The sequence below is a fragment of the Astatotilapia calliptera genome, chromosome 4 (genome assembly GCF_900246225.1).
Source record: "Astatotilapia calliptera chromosome 4, fAstCal1.2, whole genome shotgun sequence".
Lineage (NCBI taxonomy): Eukaryota > Metazoa > Chordata > Actinopteri > Cichliformes > Cichlidae > Astatotilapia > Astatotilapia calliptera.
In genome coordinates this window covers 31,995,735-32,019,883 of record NC_039305.1, presented here as the reverse complement: position 1 = coordinate 32,019,883, position 24,149 = coordinate 31,995,735, and the positions used below count along the sequence as shown (strand labels likewise).

At 42.3% G+C, this 24,149-nt stretch overlaps 3 protein-coding genes across 7 annotated transcripts; all 3 read right to left on the bottom strand.

Annotated features, from left to right (window-relative positions):
• Positions 1-1,556: 1,556 nt before the first annotated feature.
• LOC113020090 (deoxyribonuclease-1) lies at positions 1,557-5,499 on the bottom strand. 2 transcript variants are annotated; one of them, XM_026163769.1, is made up of 9 exons: positions 5,360-5,499; positions 4,541-4,679; positions 4,056-4,144; positions 3,874-3,975; positions 2,950-3,065; positions 2,653-2,765; positions 2,413-2,567; positions 2,244-2,337; positions 1,557-1,762 (listed from the first exon to the last, which is right to left on the bottom strand). In XM_026163769.1, the coding sequence occupies exons 2-9, from the start codon at positions 4,676-4,678 to the stop codon at positions 1,712-1,714; spliced, it is 858 nt and encodes a 285-aa protein (XP_026019554.1). In that variant the 5' UTR covers position 4,679; positions 5,360-5,499; the 3' UTR covers positions 1,557-1,711. The 2 variants fall into 2 exon arrangements, with proteins under 2 accessions (XP_026019554.1, XP_026019555.1); XM_026163770.1 differs by having other exon boundaries at positions 3,874-3,954.
• Positions 5,500-7,914: 2,415 nt separating this feature from the next.
• Positions 7,915-11,156, bottom strand: LOC113021459 (gastrula zinc finger protein XlCGF49.1-like). 3 transcript variants are annotated; one of them, XM_026166168.1, is made up of 4 exons: positions 10,977-11,062; positions 9,992-10,069; positions 8,811-9,088; positions 7,915-8,642 (listed from the first exon to the last, which is right to left on the bottom strand). In XM_026166168.1, the coding sequence occupies exons 2-4, from the start codon at positions 10,007-10,009 to the stop codon at positions 8,279-8,281; spliced, it is 660 nt and encodes a 219-aa protein (XP_026021953.1). In that variant the 5' UTR covers positions 10,010-10,069; positions 10,977-11,062; the 3' UTR covers positions 7,915-8,278. The 3 variants fall into 3 exon arrangements, with proteins under 3 accessions (XP_026021953.1, XP_026021952.1, XP_026021951.1); XM_026166167.1 differs by lacking the exon at positions 10,977-11,062 and adding an exon at positions 11,069-11,156 and having other exon boundaries at positions 7,915-9,088; XM_026166166.1 differs by having other exon boundaries at positions 7,915-9,088.
• A 5,122-nt stretch (positions 11,157-16,278) lies between these two features.
• Positions 16,279-23,051, bottom strand: LOC113021453 (deoxyribonuclease-1). 2 transcript variants are annotated; one of them, XM_026166153.1, is made up of 10 exons: positions 23,035-23,051; positions 20,074-20,213; positions 19,255-19,393; positions 18,770-18,858; positions 18,593-18,694; positions 17,672-17,787; positions 17,375-17,487; positions 17,135-17,289; positions 16,966-17,059; positions 16,279-16,484 (listed from the first exon to the last, which is right to left on the bottom strand). In XM_026166153.1, the coding sequence occupies exons 3-10, from the start codon at positions 19,390-19,392 to the stop codon at positions 16,434-16,436; spliced, it is 858 nt and encodes a 285-aa protein (XP_026021938.1). In that variant the 5' UTR covers position 19,393; positions 20,074-20,213; positions 23,035-23,051; the 3' UTR covers positions 16,279-16,433. The 2 variants fall into 2 exon arrangements, with proteins under 2 accessions (XP_026021938.1, XP_026021939.1); XM_026166154.1 differs by having other exon boundaries at positions 18,593-18,673; positions 23,035-23,050.
• Positions 23,052-24,149: the final 1,098 nt, after the last annotated feature.

Below are 24,149 nucleotides of genomic sequence, written 5' to 3'. Positions count from 1 at the left end.
GAAAATAATCTTTAATGAATACATTGTTTCTTCTTTTGTGTAGGGGAGACCGGGGATAGTTGTAACGTGGGTCAGTTTGTGACTCATCCTGTGCATGCCCAACTCAGTTCTGCTATCACATGTGGAAAATCAGCACATTTTGTCAAACACAGACAATTTAACATGAAAAAAAGTCATTTGTATGCCAAAAAGTAAGTTTTTCTACTTTATTTCAATTTCTAATAGCATTATCTGCTTTGCAGTTAAACTCATCAAACTTAAATTGTGTTATTTGTATGTCTATGGGGATATATTCTATGTAGGTCTTTAGTGCTAGTGTTTTAGCCGTTGGCTGTAATGTTAGCTAGTTCATGGCTATAGGAGTCTGGGTCAGTTGTAACAATAACGCAGATGTTACAACTTACCACACTATTACTTTAACTTATATTAAACAAGTTGGGGCAACGACATCAGCAGAGAGAGCTTCACTGGTCACCTTTGTATATGTGGTTAATGCCATTGGCAACACAATTCCTCCACTGTTTGTGTTCCCACACATACATTATGCTGACCACTGTGTCAGAGATGGACCAGTAGGAAGCACTGGTAGTGGAAATAAATCAGGATGGGTGCAAGAAACAGATTTCCTCATCTTTCTGAAGCACTTTGCAAACCACACCAAGGTAAGCCATGAAAAAAAGTAATGGAATTGCGATGCTGGTGAACAACTACATTTTTTCAGCTTCATTGTTATGTTCAAAGTTGGTGCAAGAGTTGTAGGTTATAATGCCCACTGAGCCAATGAGGCCAAACTCAAGGAAGACCAACCAAAATTAATGAAATATTCAGTTGCAGAAAATTCCATAATTTGTCTTTTTTGGGGGGTTGGAATATGTTCAAAAGCTAGATTTCTGCATTCTGTCACACACACACACACACACACACACACACACACACACACACACACACACAGCTACATAAATGGCTCTAAGTGCATTCATGTGTTGAATAAACAAAGATTACATGTTAATATTTTGTTAGTACCCTTATTTCATTGTGTTACATTTCACCCCAGGATATGTTACAACTAACCCAGACTATGGGGTTAATTGTAACATTTCACTCTTCGTGTTTGAGGCCATACCATGCAATGGGTAATTGTGCTGCAGAGAAAGTAGCTGCACTATTTAATAGCAGAGACATGTAAATACTTTGCATTACATTTTGAATCCACTACCTTAAAAGAGCTCCAATTTACAGACAGAAATCTCAAAGATGTGACAACTATCCCCGGTCTCCCCTACAGATGTATTACTCTACCGCTCTTTTATGTTTTTTCAACATTTTTGGCTCAGTTTTGCAGGTTAGTGTTTTGCTGTGTGTTTGAGCTGTTTTGGGAAATTAATTAAAAAACGTTAAACTCTGAAGACATTTAAGCAGACAAAGGAAGTGAAATAAAATACAAACGCGTTATTAAAGGTTTCCAAATCAACAAAGGGTCTCAGTAAATGTTCAGACTTGTTCCAGACAAATGTGCTCCACTGCAACAAGAAGCCGAATTCTTTACAACACACAAGTTTTCAGTGAAATTCTTTTAGTGGCTTTATTGTGCATTTGCATTTCATGAAGCTGTGGCTGACAGTAGTCCCCAACTGAATGATCATTGTGCTGGCTGCAGATTGAGCACGATGTGTGGAAAGCTTGTGGAAGTCACGGTTCAAGCAACGTGAGCCTAACCGCTCAGCTTCACCTCCACGGGGAAGTGGTCGCTGACAGCCAACGCCTGAGAGACAGAGAAACCGTTCTTTTAGTGGCTCACAGTTTGTGCTGCAGACGGCTTCAGTTTCCACAGGTTTCTTTCCAGTGCTGAAAAACTCAACGTGCCTGCATGGTAATGCCATCACTACAGTATACACTGCATTATGATTTTGTTTGCATCTCTGTGGTCGTTACTACAGCCACTGCTTTACAAAGTTGCTCGATTTTCTGTAGCTCAAAGCTGATATTAAAAAAGCAAAAGTGCTTTAAAACTGCATGATTTCTGATGGGGCGACTGCTTTGCCCTTTGTGTAGAATGCCTCTCTTCTGATTGGAGCTCAGTAAACATTTTGCTGACGAGTCTATGGTCTCAGTTGCAGTTATTACAGCATTATGTTAACTTTTTATATTGACGTTTCCATTAGTGTCAGCGGGGAATGAGGCAGGTTGTGCTTTTTAGTTCAAATGAATTCTTACAGAGATAAGGATTGAAATTCATCTGTTACCAGATCTTGTTTGAGATTCAGGTCCGTCATGTAGTTATACACCTTCGCACTATCTTTCACCACTCCTCTCATCATGTCCGCAGTGACCACAATCCTGCAAACACAGAAAGATGATTAGAGTTTAGAGTTTGCGTGCACACATCAGAACGACCTGCCACAATCTGTCTACCTGTCGTAAGGGCAGACAGTTTGCGACACGGTAGTGTCGGCCGCATCAGTGATCAGCCAATGGAAAGTCTTGTCAGTGAAGATGCGGATCTGCTGCCAGTCAGACCCGGACACATAACTACAGCCTGCGTTGAAGTCACCCAGCAGCACGATGTCCTGCAGGGAGAGTAGTGTGAGTCGCATTTACCGAATGTGTGTTTTTCCACCAAATAAATGATTTTTACTTGTAGGCTGTAAATACATCATTGTTCCAGCGAGCGCGGACATCTGCCACCACGTCATAGAGAGCATTTAGCTCCCGAACAGCTGATTCTGGGGAGGTGTGCTGAGGGATCAGAGTAAAGTCTCTCACAGCTACAGAAGAGAAGGGAACGAAGGAGTGTTGACAGTGACGGAGGCGCTTACACCGCATGAGAATGATAAAGGACTAGTGACTAACATGTCCCAGGAACTACCACGCACAAATGTTTGAATGAGGATCCACATCATTATCAGTGTGATGCAGAAACAGCTGTATAACTCGAGCCACAGCACCTACCAGTGTGTTTGGAGGAGAACATTACGACAAACGGCTCCCTGCTAAAGGCGTCTTGTCCAGTTTCCTCCGGGCCGTCGTCATAGGTGTAGCTTTTTGCCACCGATACCAGCGCCTCCCTGTGGAGAAAATCACCACCTTTTCATTTGCTGCCAGTGTGTACTTCATTTCTAAACATGTCCAGTTGCTTCTCGGGACAAATTTATTGTAGTTCTGCTTTTCCCCTTTTTTTAAATCACTACTTCTGAATTCTGAGTGTGTATAAGATGTATGTTTATGCCAGAACAAAGACGGAGGATTTGCCGTTAAATTACTTCAAACATGCCTCAAACACTACAAACATGCTGGAAATATAAATTTTTAATCAAGTTGTTTTGAATGGTTATTTGAGAAACTTATGGGAGGTTCTTTAACCCTCTGAGGTCTAAGTGATGATGATGATCCAACACCAATCCTGACTTTAACCCCGGGCAACGTGAACAAGTCATTTTTATTTTTGTTAAATTGTTTGGCTTTAAGAAACAAAGAAAACAATCAAACTATTCACATTCTGCCATGAAAAAGACTTTTTCCCTTTCTACAAAATACATATTTAGAGCAAGAACTAAAAATGCTTTTTACACGGCATCACTGCAACGAACCATGTTTTGTTGCAAACAGCCGCCCCTCCCTGAGCCTGACTCTGCCGGAGGTTTCTTCCTGTCAAAAGGGAGTTTTTCCTTCCCACTGTTGCCAAAGTGCTGCTCATAGGGGTCATTTGATTGTTGGGTTTTTCTCTGTATGTGTTATTGTAGGGTCTACCTGACAGTATAAAGCGCCTTGAGGCGACTCTTGTTGTGATTTGGCGCTGTGTAAATAAAATTGAACTGAATAAATATCATTTCACTGTGTGTAGAGTAGAGACTTATTTTTTTCATCGTGGTGCACCTGTAAAGGAAGAGATATCGCTCTTTATAGGTGCTCGCACCGAGAGGCTCGCTGACGATGTATTTGTACTGAGGAGAATCTCTGGGGGGAAACAAACACACACTTTTAGAAAATGTTTCCATACGTTTGCATTTCATGCTCAGTGTTACTCTGAATGTTCCATGTTCGGTGTGTGGACTCACTTGTTGACGTACTCCATGAGTTTTTGGGTTGCTGAGAGATCACTGTCTCTGACCTCTTGGATCAGAATGACGTCATAGCGTTGGACAATCTGCAAAACACAAATAAAAAATGAAAATGAATCAGCTGATTGTCCATCTTGCAACATCACGTTTGTTTATATTTTACCTTGCACGAAAAAATTCATGTGTTAAGCTTTAGATTGTAAAGGCAACGCTACAGCTGTTGCACATCCAGTTATTTCATTGATCATTCCTTAAGCATAGAGGTGGGAATATTCTGGGAATATTCAGGTTTACTTCTGCAACAGGCCAAATCATCCAAAGCATTTCTCAAAATTCAGTTCAAACTATTTCAAAACGCACACACAAGATAACACTTCTGGATTGGTTTTGAAAGCACTCTGACCCAAATTGCATTACAAATGGGTGGATGTAAACATTTTGTACAAACTGTCATATCTACCAAAGAGGGAAAAGTCCCAGACCTTGGTAATGATGTTCATCAGAGTGGTGTTGGAGGCTTTGGTGTCTCCGAAGGATTTGATGTTAAAGGCTCCCAGCAGCAGCGAGTTAGAGAGATGCAGCAAGGTCAGAAAAAGCCCCAAAGTGCCCACCAAATGCATCCTACACCAAACAGGTCACATGTTAAAAATGACTTAGAAATCACATGAAACACTGACGCTTACAAATGATTTCATATTTATTTTACACGTATGTAAGCTAATGACTTCCCAGGTTATCAGGTTAATAATTTCCAGTTCCTGTGCATTAAAAACCGATTTGCAGGCTGAAGTAAGGCCTTTCCTTTCACTCCATATTTCTCTGTCATAAAGTCCAGTTTAACATGGAGGTTAGTCCAAAACAAAGCGGCTCATGTTCCACCATCTGCTGAGAGCTCATGACATGAGAGTGAGAGACCAAACACCTGCTCCTCTGGATGTATTTTTGGCAGTTTATCTAACATCCTATTTAGCGCGTCGCTATTTGCAGCATGTTGCAAGGCTTGGTAAAATATTATCCTTTTAGGACAATATATTACTCTGTTGCCCTGGTTACACCGTCCTGGAGCTGTTGTGGAAGACCAAAGGTTGCCAAATATGGAAACAGAGAGCTGCATTTATACTGTGATGGTTTGCATGTGCTGCTGAAATGTGTTTGTAAACGCACAATTACTGCAGGAAAAATGCACAAAAGTTACTGTAATGCTGCTGTAGCCTGAAACATCCACTCTAAACAAGAAACTGGCTCACAGTATTGCACCGAATACAGCTCAGATGTTTTTGTAGCGAGTGAGAGGTCCATACCTGCTCCTGTATGTCTGCACGGTGGAGACGCCTGAACTCGTGAATCTTCTGAAAGCTCCTGAAAAGCTTCTGAGCAGAATGGCGACCAGTGTCTCTTTTGAGGTTTTTATCTACCTGCAGGCGCATGTGACTGCAGGGTGCTGGGGAGGAGTACAGAGAAAAGGTGTGTTGTGGATGGGGTACAGATTTCAGGCTTTCAGGTTCTCACATCCCATGATTGCAGTGCAACAAGGATAACGTTGCAACCTCAAATTCTTTTCTGCTCGTCATACAATAAAAACACTTCAGCATTGTTTTAACTTGCTGTTGTCCTGTTTGGCATTTGTGTGAAGTTCTGTCACACTTCACAAATGAACTCAGAATGAGTGTCGCAGTGTTGGGATGACCTTAAACTTTGGCAAAATCCTTACGGAAACTGAAGAAATTCCTTCAAGCAGTTTGAAAGATGCCTTGTTCATGAGAGCAGGGACAGACAAAACATAATATCTACTCTAGGTCTGCTCCAGCAGAGACACGTAACAGTCATTAGCAATAACAACAGTAATATTGCTACAGCCTTGTTAAACTATCATCTGTCCCAGTGTTATATCTTGAAATCAGACCTTCAAAAACCTTCCGATAGGCTGATACAACACAAGTATGCCACCGTCTCCACCTTATTGGTCAGAAAGTTTTTCTTCCCAGTTGTAGCTGAACAAACAGAACCCATTCACTTACAATGCATTCAAGCTTGACAACACAATAATACACTTTAGTGAAGTTTCATAAAAGTGCTCATACTTACAGCATGTTACAGTTGTCATGTTACTGATGAGGGTTAAGCTCTATGTTTTTAACATTGTAATCAGATCTGCCAGGTCGGTGCTTAGACATATACCGGTGTCCACTACACCCAGCCTCCTGACTCTTTCTTTACTGCCAGCTGTCGAGAATCTGATGCCTCAGCAAATACTGAATAAATTTCGGTGCCACCGCTGCTGTCCACATTCATGCTCCCGTCAGGGTAAACCATAGTTTCCCAAACTTTCCATGTATTTTAAACTTGAGAATCCAAGTGAAGCCAAGATGTTTGCTGACTATTAGTCTTGTTTATGAAGTAGACAAACGAATTTTGTGTAGAAAGGATGAGGGCTCAGTGTGCGCGTGAGGAAAGCTTGCACGAGAGGAAATCTCCACTGGGACATGGAAAACTACCACATACTGACCTAAAGAGCAACGAGTACAGAGGGAGAAACAGCAGGAAGTGCAGCTTAACCACAGATTTGTAGCCACTCTTGCAGTTTAAACCAAATACCAACAGAGAGTTGCACTAGGGCCAAAGTAGCAGGATCATTTTCTGTATTTGACTTTTGGTTATATGCACATGTGACCTGATGGGGACTGCAGATGTGCAGTATCTGCACCTTGTATTTTTCTCTAACATCCATAAACATGCACACTCTGGTAAAACTAATTAAAGTTAAATACTTCTTTGTAAGATGTTTAATAAAGAATGATAAAATGGAAAAGTGCCATGTGTGTAGCTAAAAATAAGCCCCAGAGCGAACGCCAAGGCTGCAGTCTGGGAACCGGCGGGGCGGTCACCGCTGGGATGTGCTTATCAGAGTGTGGAAAGTTGTGGACTTTAAAGTGTTGAACTTTGATGGATAACCAGTCGTGTCTCAGATCAAACGTGCAGAATAAAATCTTTGCCATAACTGTTGGCATGAGAGTGATGCTCATTATCCCTTCTGGCAACATTTTGAATAGCACCATCTGGTCAAGCAAGGCCATGTGACACACTGAGCTCGTGATACTGGTTTTGGGCGGCAGTGATACGGACACTACTGGACTGAAACTGGTTTGAGAGTCTGCTAAAACGACAGCATGTAAGGACACAATGACTGTGTTTTAGTAAGTGTTTACCTGTTTTACTAAATGTACTTAAGAACTGCTGAGACCGTTTATAAACCTGTGTTTAAATTTCAAGAAAAGAATGATGCATTTGCATTTCTGTATTAATAGTTGGAACCGAGGAGGAAATATGAATATGAATGCAGCTGCATCGTTTTTTGCATTCATGATGTCGTTTTATTCAAATCAGTTTGTGTTAAATGCCCCAGACAACAAATCTGTTGTCGGTTTAATTTCAGAAAGGATGGCGCCACATCATGTGATCATTACAGCATATGTACAGATCTAAATGCATTTCATGTCCTATTATAGTTTTATTCACTTCAGATTAGCATCAAAGTTGTAGCCGCGTCTTTGCCCATTATGAGCCATAAAGTTGGACACTGTTGGAGACTGTTCTGCTGGTGATAAATGAAACGAGACGATCGTTTAAAAGGATTTTATTTTGAAATCTAACACCCATGTAGAGCTAACATTGACCGTAATAACATCGTAATAACATCGTAATAACATCGTAATAACATCGTAATAACATCGTAATAACATCGTAATAACATCTTAATAACATCTTAATAACATCGTAATAACATCGTAATAACATCGTAATAACATCGTAATAACATCGTAATAACATCGTAATAACATCGTAATAACAGCGTAATAACAGCGTAATAACAGCGTAATAACAGCGTAATAACAGCGTAATAACATCTTTACAGTTTGTGTAAACCCAACAGAAACCATGTTGTCCCAAAACGCTGCGTTTGTGTCCCATATGTAACACCGTGTATTATCCAACTTATTTCACATGGTTTAACTTGAACTTTAAAAACTACAATAAAGTTTTGCTGTATTACCAGTAACAAATCTTTTATATACACATTAGCTTGTTTAAAAAAAACTGACTGAATTACCTCTAAACTGGTTCTAGGCTTTGTCACACTGGTCGCACTGGTTATTGTCCATGGTCAGTAAGTGCAGGGTTGACTTAAGCTCGAGTTTGTGTAAACTGAACTGCTGCACCGATCACGTATCAGCGTCTGTTGGTGTGTTTCTGGGGTCGCTGGCTGGAGGTTTTCCCAGAAAGGTCACATGCGGCACCAGCTTGTGTGTCGCCAAGCTCGACTTCAAAGCAAAAGCCCTCCCACACTGGTCACACTTGTGTGCTTTAACTCCACTGTGGACCAGTTTGTGTCTCTTTAAGTTGCTCTGATGATTAAAAGCCTTTCCGCACTCCTCACATGTGTGGGGTTTTTCTCCGCTGTGGACCATCTCATGGATTTTTAAGTAGCTCATCTGAGCAAAAGCCTTCCCACACTGGCTACATGCGTATGGTTTGACTCCTCTGTGCAGGCGCTGATGAGTTCTCAAGTTGCCCATCAAACTAAATGTCTTTCCGCACTCCTCACATGTGTGGGGTTTTTCTCCGCTGTGGACCATCTCATGGATTTTTAAGTATCTCATCTGAGTAAAAGCCTTCTCACACTGGCTACATGCGTATGGTTTGACTCCTCTGTGTAGGCGCTGATGAGTTCTCAAGTTGCCCATCAAACTAAATGTCTTTCCACACTGGTGGCACATGTGTGGTTTGACGCCGCTGTGGCTGAGGTGATGTGTTTTTAAGTTGCCTTTCCGAGTAAAAGTCTTTCCACACTGGTCACAACTGAAGGGCTTTTCCCCACTGTGGATGCGCTGGTGTCTTCTGAGGTGAGACGGGGCATGAAACTTCTTGTTACACTGATCACACCTGTAGTGCTCAAGTAAGTTTGCACTTGAGTGAGCATCTTCAGCCAACTGAGAGCACTGAGGTGTTGGGCTCTCTTTGGCGTCTTGTTCCTACAGCAACAAAGACACAGGCAGGGAGTCAGAAGCTTAATAAGTGTTTGAGTTAAATCTTGTTTTGTCGTGCCGGCCTCTCTGCTTCGATAAGAAACCTGTTTGTTGGATGATGCCCATAATAGTAACCTGTTGTGCTGTAAATTTTTTGGATGCGTTTTGGAAAAGAAAGACTGTATTATTGCATAAAATACATTTAAACAAGTGTATCGCTGATTGCATCTTGTGGACATCGGTTCTACCAGCTGATTGCCCTGCTCAGTCTTTACGCCCGACCCAACGAGGGAAAATCAAATGCAGAGGGGACAGTGCGACTTCACCCGTGCACTTGCACCTCTTGCACACAGTCCTCATTTATAAAGTGCTCTGCAAATCACCCCGTCCCCGTTACAATGCAGTGAGCCAAAAATGAACCATTTAGTCCTTGGTGTAAGACCAGGGGTGTCGAACTCCAGGCCTCGAGGGCCGGTGTCCTGCAGGTTTTAGATCTCACCCTGGGTCAGCACACCTGAATCAATTGATTAGTTCGTTACCAGGAGAACTGGAAGTCATTTAACCATTTAAATCAGCTGTGTTGGAAATAAGGAAAGGTCTAAGAGGTTGAAGCCTTCGTCTTTCCATTTACTATTTTCTTTTCTTAACATGCATTTAGTTTCTCATGTTCTGGAAAACTGTAAATAATTACTAAAGGGTGGTAGTTAACAATAATCATAATGATATAATGACAATAAATGATGATCATTCATGAAAGTTGTACTGATAGACTTTTCACGTTTCCTAAAAGCAGCTCGGCCTTGGTTTGCACGGCACTTCCAGATGTGTTTATAAACTACGAACAATTTCACGTATAAAAGTCTGTAAAATGTTCGGACTCATGATTTATAAAAACGATGTTTTTCTCACCGTGTGTGAAGAAAACATTTTCTTCTTTCCAAGATGGCCGACTACGTTCCTCCGTCAGACTGCTCGACCCACCAACACCTGCCAGGAAAGAGCTTTATTAGGCTCCGGAGCCGAAATGCACATTAAAGTCACTTTACATCCAGATGACTTAGACCGTCCTAAGATAATAAACTTTTAGCCTGGTCTAGATTAAACTGAGCTGATGGCAAGACGGAGGATCAGAGGACTTGAAGCTTTAAATAATCCCTCAAGGAGACAGGTCTAACCTTTCCTTTGAAATATCTCTGAGGTAGCATGGACAACATACACGTGCAGATGAGAAATGACACCCTGATTCAATCATTCCCTCTCTGTAAACACTTTAACTGGGAAGCCAAGCTAAAGGTTAAATGATCAGCGGCTGTAGGTTTAGCTGTGCTCGTATGCCCGGACAATACAAATATATAAATAAAGAACTGCACAAACACAATTACACTACTTGATCTGTTACAATCGAGCGACATTACTTGTCAGCATCTGGAATCATGGAACTCTTTGGTCACGGTGAAGGAACAGTGTGCAGGGCTGTTTTTAAAATGAGGTTTTTCACCAAGCATCCTGATGGGCTCTTCCCAAGAGTTAGTGGACAGATAATTGGAGGTCATGTTCCCAACAAGCAGCAACTGGTGCCGAGGATGAAAGGAACCATGAATGTGCTCAAAGCTAGATTGCGAAACCGCGATATCAGAAACACATCCTGCATGTGCTGAACTTGCTTTCTAGCAAAGCACCCTGGTTTGCAGTGTCCCAGGTGTAGGCCAGCACTGAGGATTGTTCTCCAGTCACTGTACACACAGTTTAAGGGAGGACAGCAGTTCCTACTTTGAAGGTAAACCTTAAATGATCAGCAGCCATGAGTTTAGTTGTGCTCGTACAAGTTATTGTCTCCAGTGTCTCTGCGGGTCCCTAACACTCCCTCACAAACACACCTGAGCTGGGAACATACCTGAGGGAGAGCAGCAGATGACAGCATGCAGGAGACAACAAACTAATCTAAACATATAAAACAACTCCAACCAACATCAGCTTGGTGGTTACCTTTGGAGGAGCCCAGCCCATGAGCTGTGCTGTGATGACTTATGGTGAACAGGTGTGCCAACAACTAAGAGCCGAGACAGAGCCTCTTAAAGCTGTAGGACAAAAAACAGCACGTCCAGAGCACCTGAAGGCCAGAAGGTGGCAGCAGCAAACGGTGTCAGGTACAATCTTCAGCTTCCATAGTATCTACAGATCATACACTCCTCCCTTTGCTCAGTGTTTTCACCTTCAGCACATAAAGGTGAACTTCAACCACACCAACAGACTGGAATATGTTCACCCACACAGACCTGGACCAGTACGCCTCATCTGTACTGGATTACATCTCCAAAACCACAGACAGTGTCACCACCTGACAGTGGGCAGGGATAGCTCAGTAGGTAGAGTGGTGGCACCATGATCGGAAGGTCGGTGGTTCGACTCCACTGAACGGCTACCCTGAGGTACCCCTGAGCAAGGTACCGTCCCTACACACTGCTCCCCGGGCGCTGCATTGGTGGCTGCCCACTGCTTCACTGGGTGAATGGGTTAAATGCAGAGGAACTATATCCCTACGGGGACTAACATGCACACTTTACTTTACACCCAGAAACGGATCACCATGTACCCCAACCAGAAGCCTTGGATGAACCGGGATCTTCGTCTCTTCCTGAAGGCCCGCAACACCGCCTTTAGGTCAGGAGATGCACACGCCTACAGTACAGCCAGGGCTAATCTAAAGAAGGGCATCAAAAAAGCCAAACACCATTACAAAAAGAAGGTAGAAGAACACTTCTCCAACTCCAACCCCCGACGCATGTGGCAAGGACTCCAGACCATCAAAGACTACAGGACCACCAAACCCTCCCCCGCATCCTCTGATGTCTCCTTCCTCAATGAGCTCAACAACTTTTATGCTCGTTTTGAGCGAGGGAACCCCACAACCACAACCAAAGCAGACCACCAACCTCTGACTCTCTCCCCCACCGATGTAGGAGTGGTGCTGAGCAGGATCAGTGTCCACAAGGCTGCAGGTCCTGATGGCATCCCCGGGCGTGTTCTCAGAGCGTGTTCTGGGGAGCTTGCAGGAGTGCTCACAGACATATTCAATCTGTCCTTGGCCCACGCTGTGGTACCGGCCTGCTTCAAATCCACCTCCATCGTCCCGACACCCAAAAACTCCAACCCATCTTGCCTCAATGATTACCGCCCAGTAGCACTCACCCCCATCATCACTAAGTGCTTAGAGCAGCTGGTCCTAGCACACTTCAAATCCTGTCTCCCCCCCACCCTGGACCCCCACCAATTCGCATACCGCCAGAACAGGAGCACAGAGGATGCAGTCTCCATCGCACTGCACTCTGTCCTCTCACACCTGGACAACAACAACACCTACGCCAGAATGCTGTTTATAGACTTCAGTTCAGCATTCAATACAATCCACCCCTCACAACTCATCAGGAAACTGACAGACCTGGGCATCAGTTCCCTCATCTGCAAATGGTTACTGGACTTCCTGACCAACCGCCCCCAACATGTCCGGCTGGATAACCGCTGCTCATCTACAATCACGATGAACACCGGTGTACCACAAGGCTGTGTGATGAGCCCTTTCCTCTACTCCCTCTTCACCCACGACTGCAGACCTGCTGATGGTTCCAACACCATCATTAAGTTTGCAGATGACATCACGGTGATTGGCCTCATCAGTGCTTTGAGCGCTCAGATGAGTAGAAAAGCGCTACATAAGAACCAGTCCATTTACCATTTGGGTAATAAAATTGCAGGTAACATTTCCAAGGCAGGTAGGAAAAAAATGAGCTGCTATCAGTGTATGTTTGTTTTAAGGTGAGGTGGCACGAACCCGCATGTAGGGAGATGTAACCTCGTACCTCAGAAGTGTCGATATGGGTGTATTTCCATCTGTACAGCAGTATTTAGTACATCCTGGTACTTGGCAGGATGTGCAGGAGGCAGAGAAAGAGCATAAGCTTTCAGCACCTGTTAGAAATGTCACTTTCCCACATAAGAAATAAAAGGTGCTCCACAATAGTGCTGCAATTGAATATATTTTGCAATGAATTGAAGCCCATGTCAGTATTCATAGAAGAAATTGTATATGAATGCACAGCTTCCTTACATGTGCATTTGTTTCATTTGCAGATCACGCCAGACAGCTCACAAAGTCCATGATGAGGAAGCCAACCATAGACAAGCTGGCGGCTAACAGAGAGGCTGATGTCAATAACTTTGTCAAGTTCATCACCAAGGACTCTATTCAGAAGTCCCTGGGGATGTATCTGGAGATGCTTAAGAGAAGAAAGGCTTAGAGAGGGGAAACATGTTTGCACACTTTGTAGCACCAGCTACAGATGTGATCTGACATCAGGCAGTGAGCAGTCTACATGTTTGGGGGATAAAACCCAGCATTTACCCCTCAAGGTGTTAATAAAAACACTCGAGGTTAGGGTGTGACTTTTTGTTTTGGTTTGAAGAGCCGTACACTCGGGCAACCTGCCGAGCCTTCTCCATCACTCAGCATTACCTGCAGTATGCTTACACGAGCAAACTGCTAATTGTTGCAAAAGAGTCTCACATATGAAGGACTAATAGCAAATCTGACCTTTAGTGCATCTAAATGTGGCAAAGCCTTTGTCATCTCTAACAAATGTTTGGTTTTTACTGTGAAATATCCAAATAAATGTCTGGATTCATACATTAAATGGATTAAAGCGTGTGGTTCTCATTCATTATCTCTGTAACTCAGACGTCTCTACATTCAAATGACAGTGGAGAATGTTAAGAGGCCCTGGGACCATTTTTGTACATTTTAGTTTTTCAGTTACAAGCCATTTGCACTGTGTTGAATGGAATATAGCCAAATTCTCTAAAAAAAAGTTTGGCATAATTTCATTTCAAAATTCAAGTCTGACTTCCTTAAATTAGCTTCAGTGGCTAAGCTAACAATACACATCCTCTTAGAGCCCTAGGGACCATTTTTGACCCATTGACTTCCATTATAAACGCTATTTTTCACTGCAGAATTATTACTGTTAATGTCTTGGTGATTACTTATGTTTCCGTTTCGTTTTGGTCTATGAGCCTTAGAGTTGTAATTTTTTTATCTGTCCACCGGGTGGCGCCCTTGCTCCACATTTGATCCCTGCTGGAAAACAGCGGGCTGCTTGGACAGACCTGCGGGAAATGAAGCCTCATTTCCGGCGTGCAGCAGCGGCTTCGCCCGCTGATCGGGCGGGACCATTTTCGGTCCCTAGGACCGTGAGAGGGTGCTTTTTTTTTTTAGTCAACAGGAAATGACGTATTTGTTGTCACGTGGTACCGGACGTATGTGCTGGAAAAAGGAGTCCCCGGTGATCGTGCCCCGGTGATCGTCGCGACTTACCCCGGGAAGATGCACTTATTTCGGCCTAGAGGAGGAGCATTTGCCACCTGGAGACCATTTTCTGGTCCTGAAAAAAATAATAAAAGGCGATCGAAATGAATGTTGGTGCCAATCTTTAGTCCATCTAAAGGCCTAATTATAATAACAATTGAATATTACCTCAAATGTTTTTTTTGGAAAATATTCAAGTTTTATGTTTTTTGGGGCAAAAAAAGCAGTGCGCTCATGTGACGAAACCGGGATATAAAGGGTTAAAATCCGCGAAATGTAATTAAAACATGACATGAATATTTCAAGGAGAAGTAGGTCTAAAAGATTGGCTAATTTAAAGTGGAATAAAATATTAATATATAAATTTTTTATAGCACTTTTTTGGGCGTGGTCGATTAGGACCGATAGTGTGTGCATTTTATGAAATGCGCTCCTGCAAAAAAAATAAAAGGCGATCAAAATGAATGTTGGTGCCAATCTTTGGTCCATCTAAAGGCCTAATTATAATAACAAACAAATATTACTTCAAATGTTTTTTTTGGAAAATATTTAGTTTTTTGGGGCTAAAAAAACAGGACGTTCATGTAATAAAACTGGGATTTAAAGGGTTAAAACAACGAAAATCGAATTAAAACTTTATATGAATATTTCAGGGAGAAGTAGTTTTAAAAGACTGACCAATTTAAAGTGGAAAAAAATATGAATATATAATCTTTTTATTGCACTTTTGGGGCGGGACCATTTTTGGTCCCCAGGGCTCTAAAGGGATGCATTTTTAAGGGTCAGCCAGGAGTTAAAAATTCAGCGGACAACCAAATCAAAATGAATCTTGCATTCTTATAACAAGGAGCATTTTTCATTCTTTGTATGTTTGTGTTTTGGACAATTGAATCAATATACGACACTTCAAAAGGACCTGAGTGTCAGCGCAACACAATCGGCTAAACTTCAGGTGTGCAGTGTCTCCACACTTTTCACTGTCACGTCCTGTGTGTGACAGACATGAATGACCTCTGCTGTGGTGCTCCCTGTTTTCTTTGAGCACTACATTTACACATTTAAGAGTATTACCCTCAAATGTGTTTGGATTTGTCAATGTGTGAGTCGTCTACTAAGCCTAAAGCTACAAGTCACTAATGTGACTCCTGGAAAAGTAAATGTTCTTTCATGTAAAGAGATGAAATCAGCACGTGTATTCACTTTAATATTACATCCTCGGGGGGGAGGCTAAGTATTTTGCAGCAGCTTGGTATTGAACTGCAAACCTTCCAATTAGTAGAACTGAACTACAGCAACCCCAACTCAACTGTTCAGCCAGGACAAGCAGTGCTTGTCTAGTCAGTTATACCAAAGCATAAGTGATGTGCTTCTACATCACTGCCATCTTGAGGCTGCAGTCAGCTATCGTCTCTCCAAGCACACTTCTCTTGGACGCTATTAGAAACTCTAGTGTCTCTATTTCCCAGGCGTCTTTAGCTTTTTGTATGCAGACAACCTGATTTTCCATTTCAGTGTTTAAAAATCACAGGTTAACATATGTGGTGAACACATTTCAGCTTTACAGGAGTAACTGAAGATGACTGATTGTATTACTCTACCGCTTTTTTTCAACATTTTTGGCTCAGTTTTGCAGGTTAGTGTTTTGCTGTGTGTTTGAGCTGTTTTGGGAAATTAATTAAAAAACTTTAAACTCTGAAGACATTTAAGCAGACAAAAGAAGTGAAATAAAATACACACGCGTTATTAAAGGTTTCCAAATCAACAAAGGGTCTCAGTAAATGTTCCAGACAAATGTGCTCCACTGCAACAAGAAGCCGAATTCTTTACAACACACAAGTTTTCAGTGAAATTCTTTTAGTGGCTTTATTGTGCATTTGCATTTCATGAAGCTGTGGCTGACAGTAGTCCCCAACTGAATGATCATTGTGCTGGCTGCAGATTGAGCACGATGTGTGGAAAGCTTGTGGAAGTCACGGTTCAAGCAACGTGAGCCTAACCGCTCAGCTTCACCTCCACGGGGAAGTGGTCGCTGACAGCCAACGCCTGAGAGACAGAGAAACCGTTCTTTTAGTGGCTCACAGTTTGTGCTGCAGACGGCTTCAGTTTCCACAGGTTTCTTTCCAGTGCTGAAAAACTCAACGTGCCTGCATGGTAATGCCATCACTACAGTATACACTGCATTATGATTTTGTTTGCATCTCTGTGGTCGTTACTACAGCCACTGCTTTACAAAGTTGCTCGATTTTCTGTAGCTCAAAGCTGATATTAAAAAAGCAAAAGTGCTTTAAAACTGCATGATTTCTGATGGGGCGACTGCTTTGCCCTTTGTGTAGAATGCCTCTCTTCTGATTGGAGCTCAGTAAACATTTTGCTGATGAGTCTATGGTCTCAGTTGCAGTGAATACAACATTATGTTAACTTTTTATATTGATGTTTCCATTAGTGTCAGCGGGGAATGAGGCAGGTTGTGCTTTTTAGTTCAAATGAATTCTTACAGAGATAAGGATTGAAATTCATCTGTTACCAGATCTTGTTTGAGATTCAGGTCCGTCATGTAGTTATACACCTTCGCACTATCTTTCACCACTCCTCTCATCATGTCCGCAGTGACCACAATCCTGCAAACACAGAAAGATGATTAGAGTTTAGAGTTTGCGTGCACACATCAGAACGACCTGCCACAATCTGTCTACCTGTCGTAAGGGCAGACAGTTTGCGACACGGTAGTGTCGGCCGCATCAGTGATCAGCCAATGGAAAGTCTTGTCAGTGAAGATGCGGATCTGCTGCCAGTCAGACCCGGACACATAACTACAGCCTGCGTTGAAGTCACCCAGCAGCACGATGTCCTGCAGGGAGAGTAGTGTGAGTCGCATTTACCGAATGTGTGTTTTTCCACCAAATAAATGATTTTTACTTGTAGGCTGTAAATACATCATTGTTCCAGCGAGCGCGGACATCTGCCACCACGTCATAGAGAGCATTTAGCTCCCGAACAGCTGATTCTGGGGAGGTGTGCTGAGGGATCAGAGTAAAGTCTCTCACAGCTACAGAAGAGAAGGGAACGAAGGAGTGTTGACAGTGACGGAGGCGCTTACACCGCATGAGAATGATAAAGGACTAGTGACTAACATGTCCCAGGAACTACCACGCACAAATGTTTGAATGAGGATCCACATCATTATCAGTGTGATGCAGAAACAGCTGTATAACTCGAGCCACAGCACCTACCAGTGTGTTTGGAGGAGAACATTACGACAAACGGCTCCCTGCTAAAGGCGTCTTGTCCAGTTTCCTCCGGGCCGTCGTCATAGGTGTAGCTTTTTGCCACCGATACCAGCGCCTCCCTGTGGAGAAAATCACCACCTTTTCATTTGCTGCCAGTGTGTACTTCATTTCTAAACATGTCCAGTTGCTTCTCGGGACAAATTTATTGTAGTTCTGCTTTTCCCCTTTTTTTAAATCACTTCTTCTGAATTCTGAGTGTGTATAAGATGTATGTTTATGCCAGAACAAAGACGGAGGATTTGCCGTTAAATTACTTCAAACATGCCTCAAACACTACAAACATGCTGGAAATATAAATTTTTAATCAAGTTGTTTTGAATGGTTATTTGAGAAACTTATGGGAGGTTCTTTAACCCTCTGAGGTCTAAGTGATGATGATCCAACACCAATCCTGACTTTAACCCCGGGCAACGTGAACAAGTCATTTTTATTTTTGTTAAATTGTTTGGCTTTAAGAAACAAAGAAAACAATCAAACTATTCACATTCTGCCATGAAAAAGACTTTTTCCCTTTCTACAAAATACATATTTAGAGCAAGAACTAAAAATGCTTTTTACACGGCATCACTGCAACGAACCATGTGTTGTTGCAAACAGCCGCCCCTCCCTGAGCCTGACTCTGCCGGAGGTTTCTTCCTGTCAAAAGGGAGTTTTTCCTTCCCACTGTTGCCAAAGTGCTGCTCATAGGGGTCATTTGATTGTTGGGTTTTTCTCTGTATGTGTTATTGTAGGGTCTACCTGACAGTATAAAGCGCCTTGAGGCGACTCTTGTTGTGATTTGGCGCTGTGTAAATAAAATTGAACTGAATAAATATCATTTCACTGTGTGTAGAGTAGAGACTTATTTTTTTCATCGTGGTGCACCTGTAAAGGAAGAGATATCGCTCTTTATAGGTGCTCGCACCGAGAGGCTCGCTGACGATGTATTTGTACTGAGGAGAATCTCTGGGGGGAAACAAACACACACTTTTATGTTTCCATACGTTTGCATTTCATGCTCAGTGTTACTCTGAATGTTCCATGTTCGGTGTGTGGACTCACTTGTTGACGTACTCCATGAGTTTTTGGGTTGCTGAGAGATCACTGTCTCTGACCTCTTGGATCAGAATGACGTCATAGCGTTGGACAATCTGCAAAACACAAATAAAAAATGAAAATGAATCAGCTGATTGTCCATCTTGCAACATCACGTTTGTTTATATTTTACCTTGCACGAAAAAATTCATGTGTTAAGCTTTAGATTGTAAAGGCAACGCTACAGCTGTTGCACATCCAGTTATTTCATTGATCATTCCTTAAGCATAGAGGTGGGAATATTCTGGGAATATTCAGGTTTACTTCTGCAACAGGCCAAATCATCCAAAGCATTTCTCAAAATTCAGTTCAAACTATTTCAAAACGCACACACAAGATAACACTTCTGGATTGGTTTTGAAAGCACTCTGACCCAAATTGCATTACAAATGGGTGGATGTAAACATTTTGTACAAACTGTCATATCTACCAAAGAGGGAAAAGTCCCAGACCTTGGTAATGATGTTCATCAGAGTGGTGTTGGAGGCTTTGGTGTCTCCGAAGGATTTGATGTTAAAGGCTCCCAGCAGCAGCGAGTTAGAGAGATGCAGCAAGGTCAGAAAAAGCCCCAAAGTGCCCACCAAATGCATCCTACACCAAACAGGTCACATGTTAAAAATGACTTAGAAATCACATGAAACACTGACGCTTACAAATGATTTCATATTTATTTTACACGTATGTAAGCTAATGACTTCCCAGGTTATCAGGTTAATAATTTCCAGTTCCTGTGCATTAAAAACCGATTTGCAGGCTGAAGTAAGGCCTTTCCTTTCACTCCATATTTCTCTGTCATAAAGTCCAGTTTAACATGGAGTTTAGTCCAAAACAAAGCGGCTCATGTTCCACCATCTGCTGAGAGCTCATGACATGAGAGTGAGAGACCAAACACCTGCTCCTCTGGATGTATTTTTGGCAGTTTATCTAACATCCTATTTAGCGCGTCGCTATTTGCAGCATGTTGCAAGGCTTGGTAAAATATTATCCTTTTAGGACAATATATTACTCTGTTGCCCTGGTTACACCGTCCTGGAGCTGTTGTGGAAGACCAAAGGTTGCCAAATATGGAAACAGAGAGCTGCATTTATACTGTGATGGTTTGCATGTGCTGCTGAAATGTGTTTGTAAACGCACAATTACTGCAGGAAAAATGCACAAAAGTTACTGTAATGCTGCTGTAGCCTGAAACATCCACTCTAAACAAGAAACTGGCTCACAGTATTGCACCGAATACAGCTCAGATGTTTTTGTAGCGAGTGAGAGGTCCATACCTGCTCCTGTATGTCTGCACGGTGGAGACGCCTGAACTCGTGAATCTTCTGAAAGCTCCTGAAAAGCTTCTGAGCAGAATGGCGACCAGTGTCTCTTTTGAGGTTTTTATCTACCTGCAGGCGCATGTGACTGCAGGGTGCTGGGGAGGAGTACAGAGAAAAGGTGTGTTGTGGATGGGGTACAGATTTCAGGCTTTCAGGTTCTCACATCCCAAGATTGCAGTGCAACAAGGATAACGTTGCAACCTCAAATTCTTTTCTGCTCGTCATACAATAAAAACACTTCAGCATTGTTTTAACTTGCTGTTGTCCTGTTTGGCATTTGTGTGAAGTTCTGTCACACTTCACAAATGAACTCAGAATGAGTGTCGCAGTGTTGGGATGACCTTAAACTTTGGCAAAATCCTTACGGAAACTGAAGAAATTCCTTCAAGCAGTTTGAAAGATGCCTTGTTCATGAGAGCAGGGACAGACAAAACATAATATCTACTCTAGGTCTGCTCCAGCAGAGACACGTAACAGTCATTAACAATAACAACAGTAATATTGCTACAGCCTTGTTAAACTATCATCTGTCCCAGTGTTATATCTTGAAATCAGACCTTCAAAAACCTTCCGATAGGCTGATACAACACAAGTATGCCACCGTCTCCACCTTATTGGTCAGAAAGTTTTTCTTCCCAGTTGTAGCTGAACAAACAGAACCCATTCACTTACAATGCATTCAAGCTTGACAACACAATAATACACTTTAGTGAAGTTTCATAAAAGTGCTCATACTTACAGCATGTTACAGTTGTCATGTTACTGATGAGGGTTAAGCTCTATGTTTTTAACATTGTAATCAGATCTGCCAGGTCGGTGCTTAGACATATACCGGTGTCCACTACACCCAGCCTCCTGACTCTTTCTTTACTGCCAGCTGTCGAGAATCTGATGCCTCAGCAAATACTGAATAAATTTCGGTGCCACCGCTGCTGTCCACATTCATGCTCCCGTCAGGGTAAACCATAGTTTCCCAAACTTTCCATGTATTTTAAACTTGAGAATCCAAGTGAAGCCAAGATGTTTGCTGACTATTAGTCTTGTTTATGAAGTAGACAAACGAATTTTGTGTAGAAAGGATGAGGGCTCAGTGTGCGCGTGAGGAAAGCTTGCACGAGAGGAAATCTCCACTGGGACATGGAAAACTACCACATACTGACCTAAAGAGCAACGAGTACAGAGGGAGAAACAGCAGGAAGTGCAGCTTAACCACAGATTTGTAGCCACTCTTGCAGTTTAAACCAAAGACCAACAGAGAGTTGCACTAGGGCCAAAGTAGCAGGATCATTTTCTGTATTTGACTTTTGGTTATATGCACATGTGACCTGATGGGGACTGCAGATGTGCAGTATCTGCACCTTGTATTTTTCTCTAACATCCATAAACATGCACACTCTGGTAAAACTAATTAAAGTTAAATACTTCTTTGTAAGATGTTTAATAAAGAATGATAAAATGGAAAAGTGCCATGTGTGTAGCTAAAAATAAGCCCCAGAGCGAACGGCAAGGCTGCAGTCTGGGAACCGGCGGGGCGGTCACCGCTGGGATGTGCTTATCAGAGTGTGGAAAGTTGTGGACTTTAAAGTGTTGAACTTTGATGGATAACCAGTAGGGGTGCAACGATACACAAAATTCACGGTTCGGTTCGGTTCGATACTTTGGTGTCACGTTTCGATATTTTTTCGATACAAAAAAATGTTCATGCATTTTTAATTTGTCATTTATTAAAATTATAAATATATATTTTAACTCAAAAGTACAGTTTTTAAATTTAACCCTAACCCTTGTGCATGTTTTTTATTTTGACAGCGAATGCGCACCTGCGGACCACTTATGTGCAGCCCTGGTTATTTAGCTCATCATATCGCAGCCACAGAAATTCTTTTGTCCATGAAACCATAAAGCTGCACTTTCTTTTTGCCTTATAGTCTGATTTGTCATAACTTCTCCGTTTTGTGGTAAGCTTTTCTTTGGCTGTCACTTCTTCACCCTGACCTGTCTTATTTGGCTCAGCAGAACTGAAATGCTTTTACACGCACTCACATAAGCTCAGCGATTCTCTGCGCGATCAACCTCTCACATGTTTAAGCTGCGGGAGATTTCACTTGTCATGTTTGCATAGTAAGCTAACGATTAATAAGACGATGTCAGAGGAATTGGTGCGCAAATTATCATCACTCACAGATCAGTGCTGTCGCTCTCTATACACAGTTCACACGATTGCAAAGTGAAAGCAAAAAAACAAGCGCAAATTCAAACGCGACTTCAATATGTCACATATTGACAGTGGCTCACCGATGCCAATGACATAATTACCCAGCTACATTTCTGAAAGAATGCAAAAGCATTGACATATATTTTTCCTACAATAGCCCGACGGGCAGGGCAAAGATAGATTTTGGTAGCCCGACTGAAAAAATCGCTAGCTCCAGGACGTCGGGCTAGCGATATTGCAAGCCCTGTATCTGATTGAGGAATCACTCATCTTTGGAAAAGAGAGTTTATTACAGAGAAATGCCTCTTTCCAAAATAAAAGCTATACTATCCGCTTCTTCTGGGTTATATTCTCAGCAGCATAAGGAGAATCATGTGCTAACAGCTGTCTAAATGACTCGGCTAAAGTTAGTAGCATGCTTGTTGTTTTTGTCTTTGCACTAGGATGATGTCGGCATAAATGTGCAGTCATATTCGTTGTGTTCCCACTAGTGCTTTCAGGTTAATCTCGTTGAAATGACCTTAACGCCACAACACGGCAAATCTCCGTTAACGAGCTACCGCCGATCGCCCCGTGCATGGGGCTAGATGGCCAACACGTTAACGAGCTAACTGCGCTAACACACTAGCTCCCACCCATGTAATTGAGCATTGCATGGCACATCCAACATACTGTTTTACTTTAGTCCATGACTCGCTTACCTTCAGGGTCATACGTCACATGAAAACCAAAATAATTCCAAACGCCAGATCTGAATGAGGTTCAATTTGCCTGTTGCAAGGAGAGCTTAGCTTCTGTCTCGCTAGCTTGCCCTGCGCTCTTCCTTCTGACTATGCTGTCTGTGTTGAGCGCTCAGTGGATCTGCGCTCGACAGTGCAGCCTAGGCGGAGTAGTCGAACACAGATTCTCTGAGCGCTCAACACAGACAGCATCGTCAGAAGGAAAATTGATAAAATAAATTACAAATGTTGTATTGTTCGATACATATGCGTACCGAACCGAAAGCACTGTATCGAACGGTTCAATATCGATACGAATATCGTTGCACCCCTAATAACCAGTCGTGTCTCAGATCAAACGTGCAGAATAAAATCTTTGCCATAACTGTTGGCATGAGAGTGATGCTCATTATCCCTTTTGGCAACATTTTGAATAGCACCATCTGGTCAAGCAAGGCCATGTGACACACTGAGCTCGTGATACTGATTTTGGGCGGCAGTGATACGGACACTACTGGATTGAAACTGGTTTGAGAGTCTGCTAAAACGACAGCATGTAAGGACACAATGACTGTGTTTTAGTAAGTGTTTACCTGTTTTACTAAATGTACTTAAGAACTGCTGAGACCGTTTATAAACCTGTGTTTAAATTTCAAGAAAAGAATGATGCATTTGCATTTCTGTATTAATAGTTGGAACCGAGGAGGAAATATGAATATGAATGCAGCTGCATCGTTTTTTGCATTCATGATGTCGTTTTATTCAAATCAGTTTGTGTTAAATGCCCCAGACAACAAATCTGTTGTCGGTTTAATTTCAGAAAGGATGGCGCCACATCATGTGATCATTACAGCATATGTACAGATCTAAATGCATTTCATGTCCTATTATAGTTTTATTCACTTCAGATTAGCATCAAAGTTGTAGCCGCGTCTTTGCCCATTATGAGCCATAAAGTTGGACACTGTTGGAGACTGTTCTGCTGGTGATAAATGAAACGAGACGATCGTTTAAAAGGATTTTATTTTGAAATCTAACACCCATGTAGAGCTAACATTGATCGTAATAACATCGTAATAACATCGTAATAACATCGT

Coding starts and splice junctions, on each gene's coding strand:
- LOC113021453 (XM_026166153.1), bottom strand. CDS start 19,392: ATGCATTTGGTGGGCACTTTGGGGCTTTTTCTGACCTTGCTGCATCTC. Junction 17,060..17,134: donor ACTGTCTGCCCTTACGACAG/GTAGACAGATTG, acceptor CTGTGTTTGCAG/GATTGTGGTCACTGCGGACA. Junction 16,485..16,965: donor TGAATCTCAAACAAGATCTG/GTAACAGATGAA, acceptor TCTGTCTCTCAG/GCGTTGGCTGTCAGCGACCA.
- LOC113020090 (XM_026163769.1), bottom strand. CDS start 4,678: ATGCATTTGGTGGGCACTTTGGGGCTTTTTCTGACCTTGCTGCATCTC. Junction 3,976..4,055: donor CTCATGGAGTACGTCAACAA/GTGAGTCCACAC, acceptor ATTTTCTAAAAG/TGTGTGTTTGTTTCCCCCCA. Junction 2,568..2,652: donor GCGCTCGCTGGAACAATGAT/GTATTTACAGCC, acceptor CTCTCCCTGCAG/GACATCGTGCTGCTGGGTGA.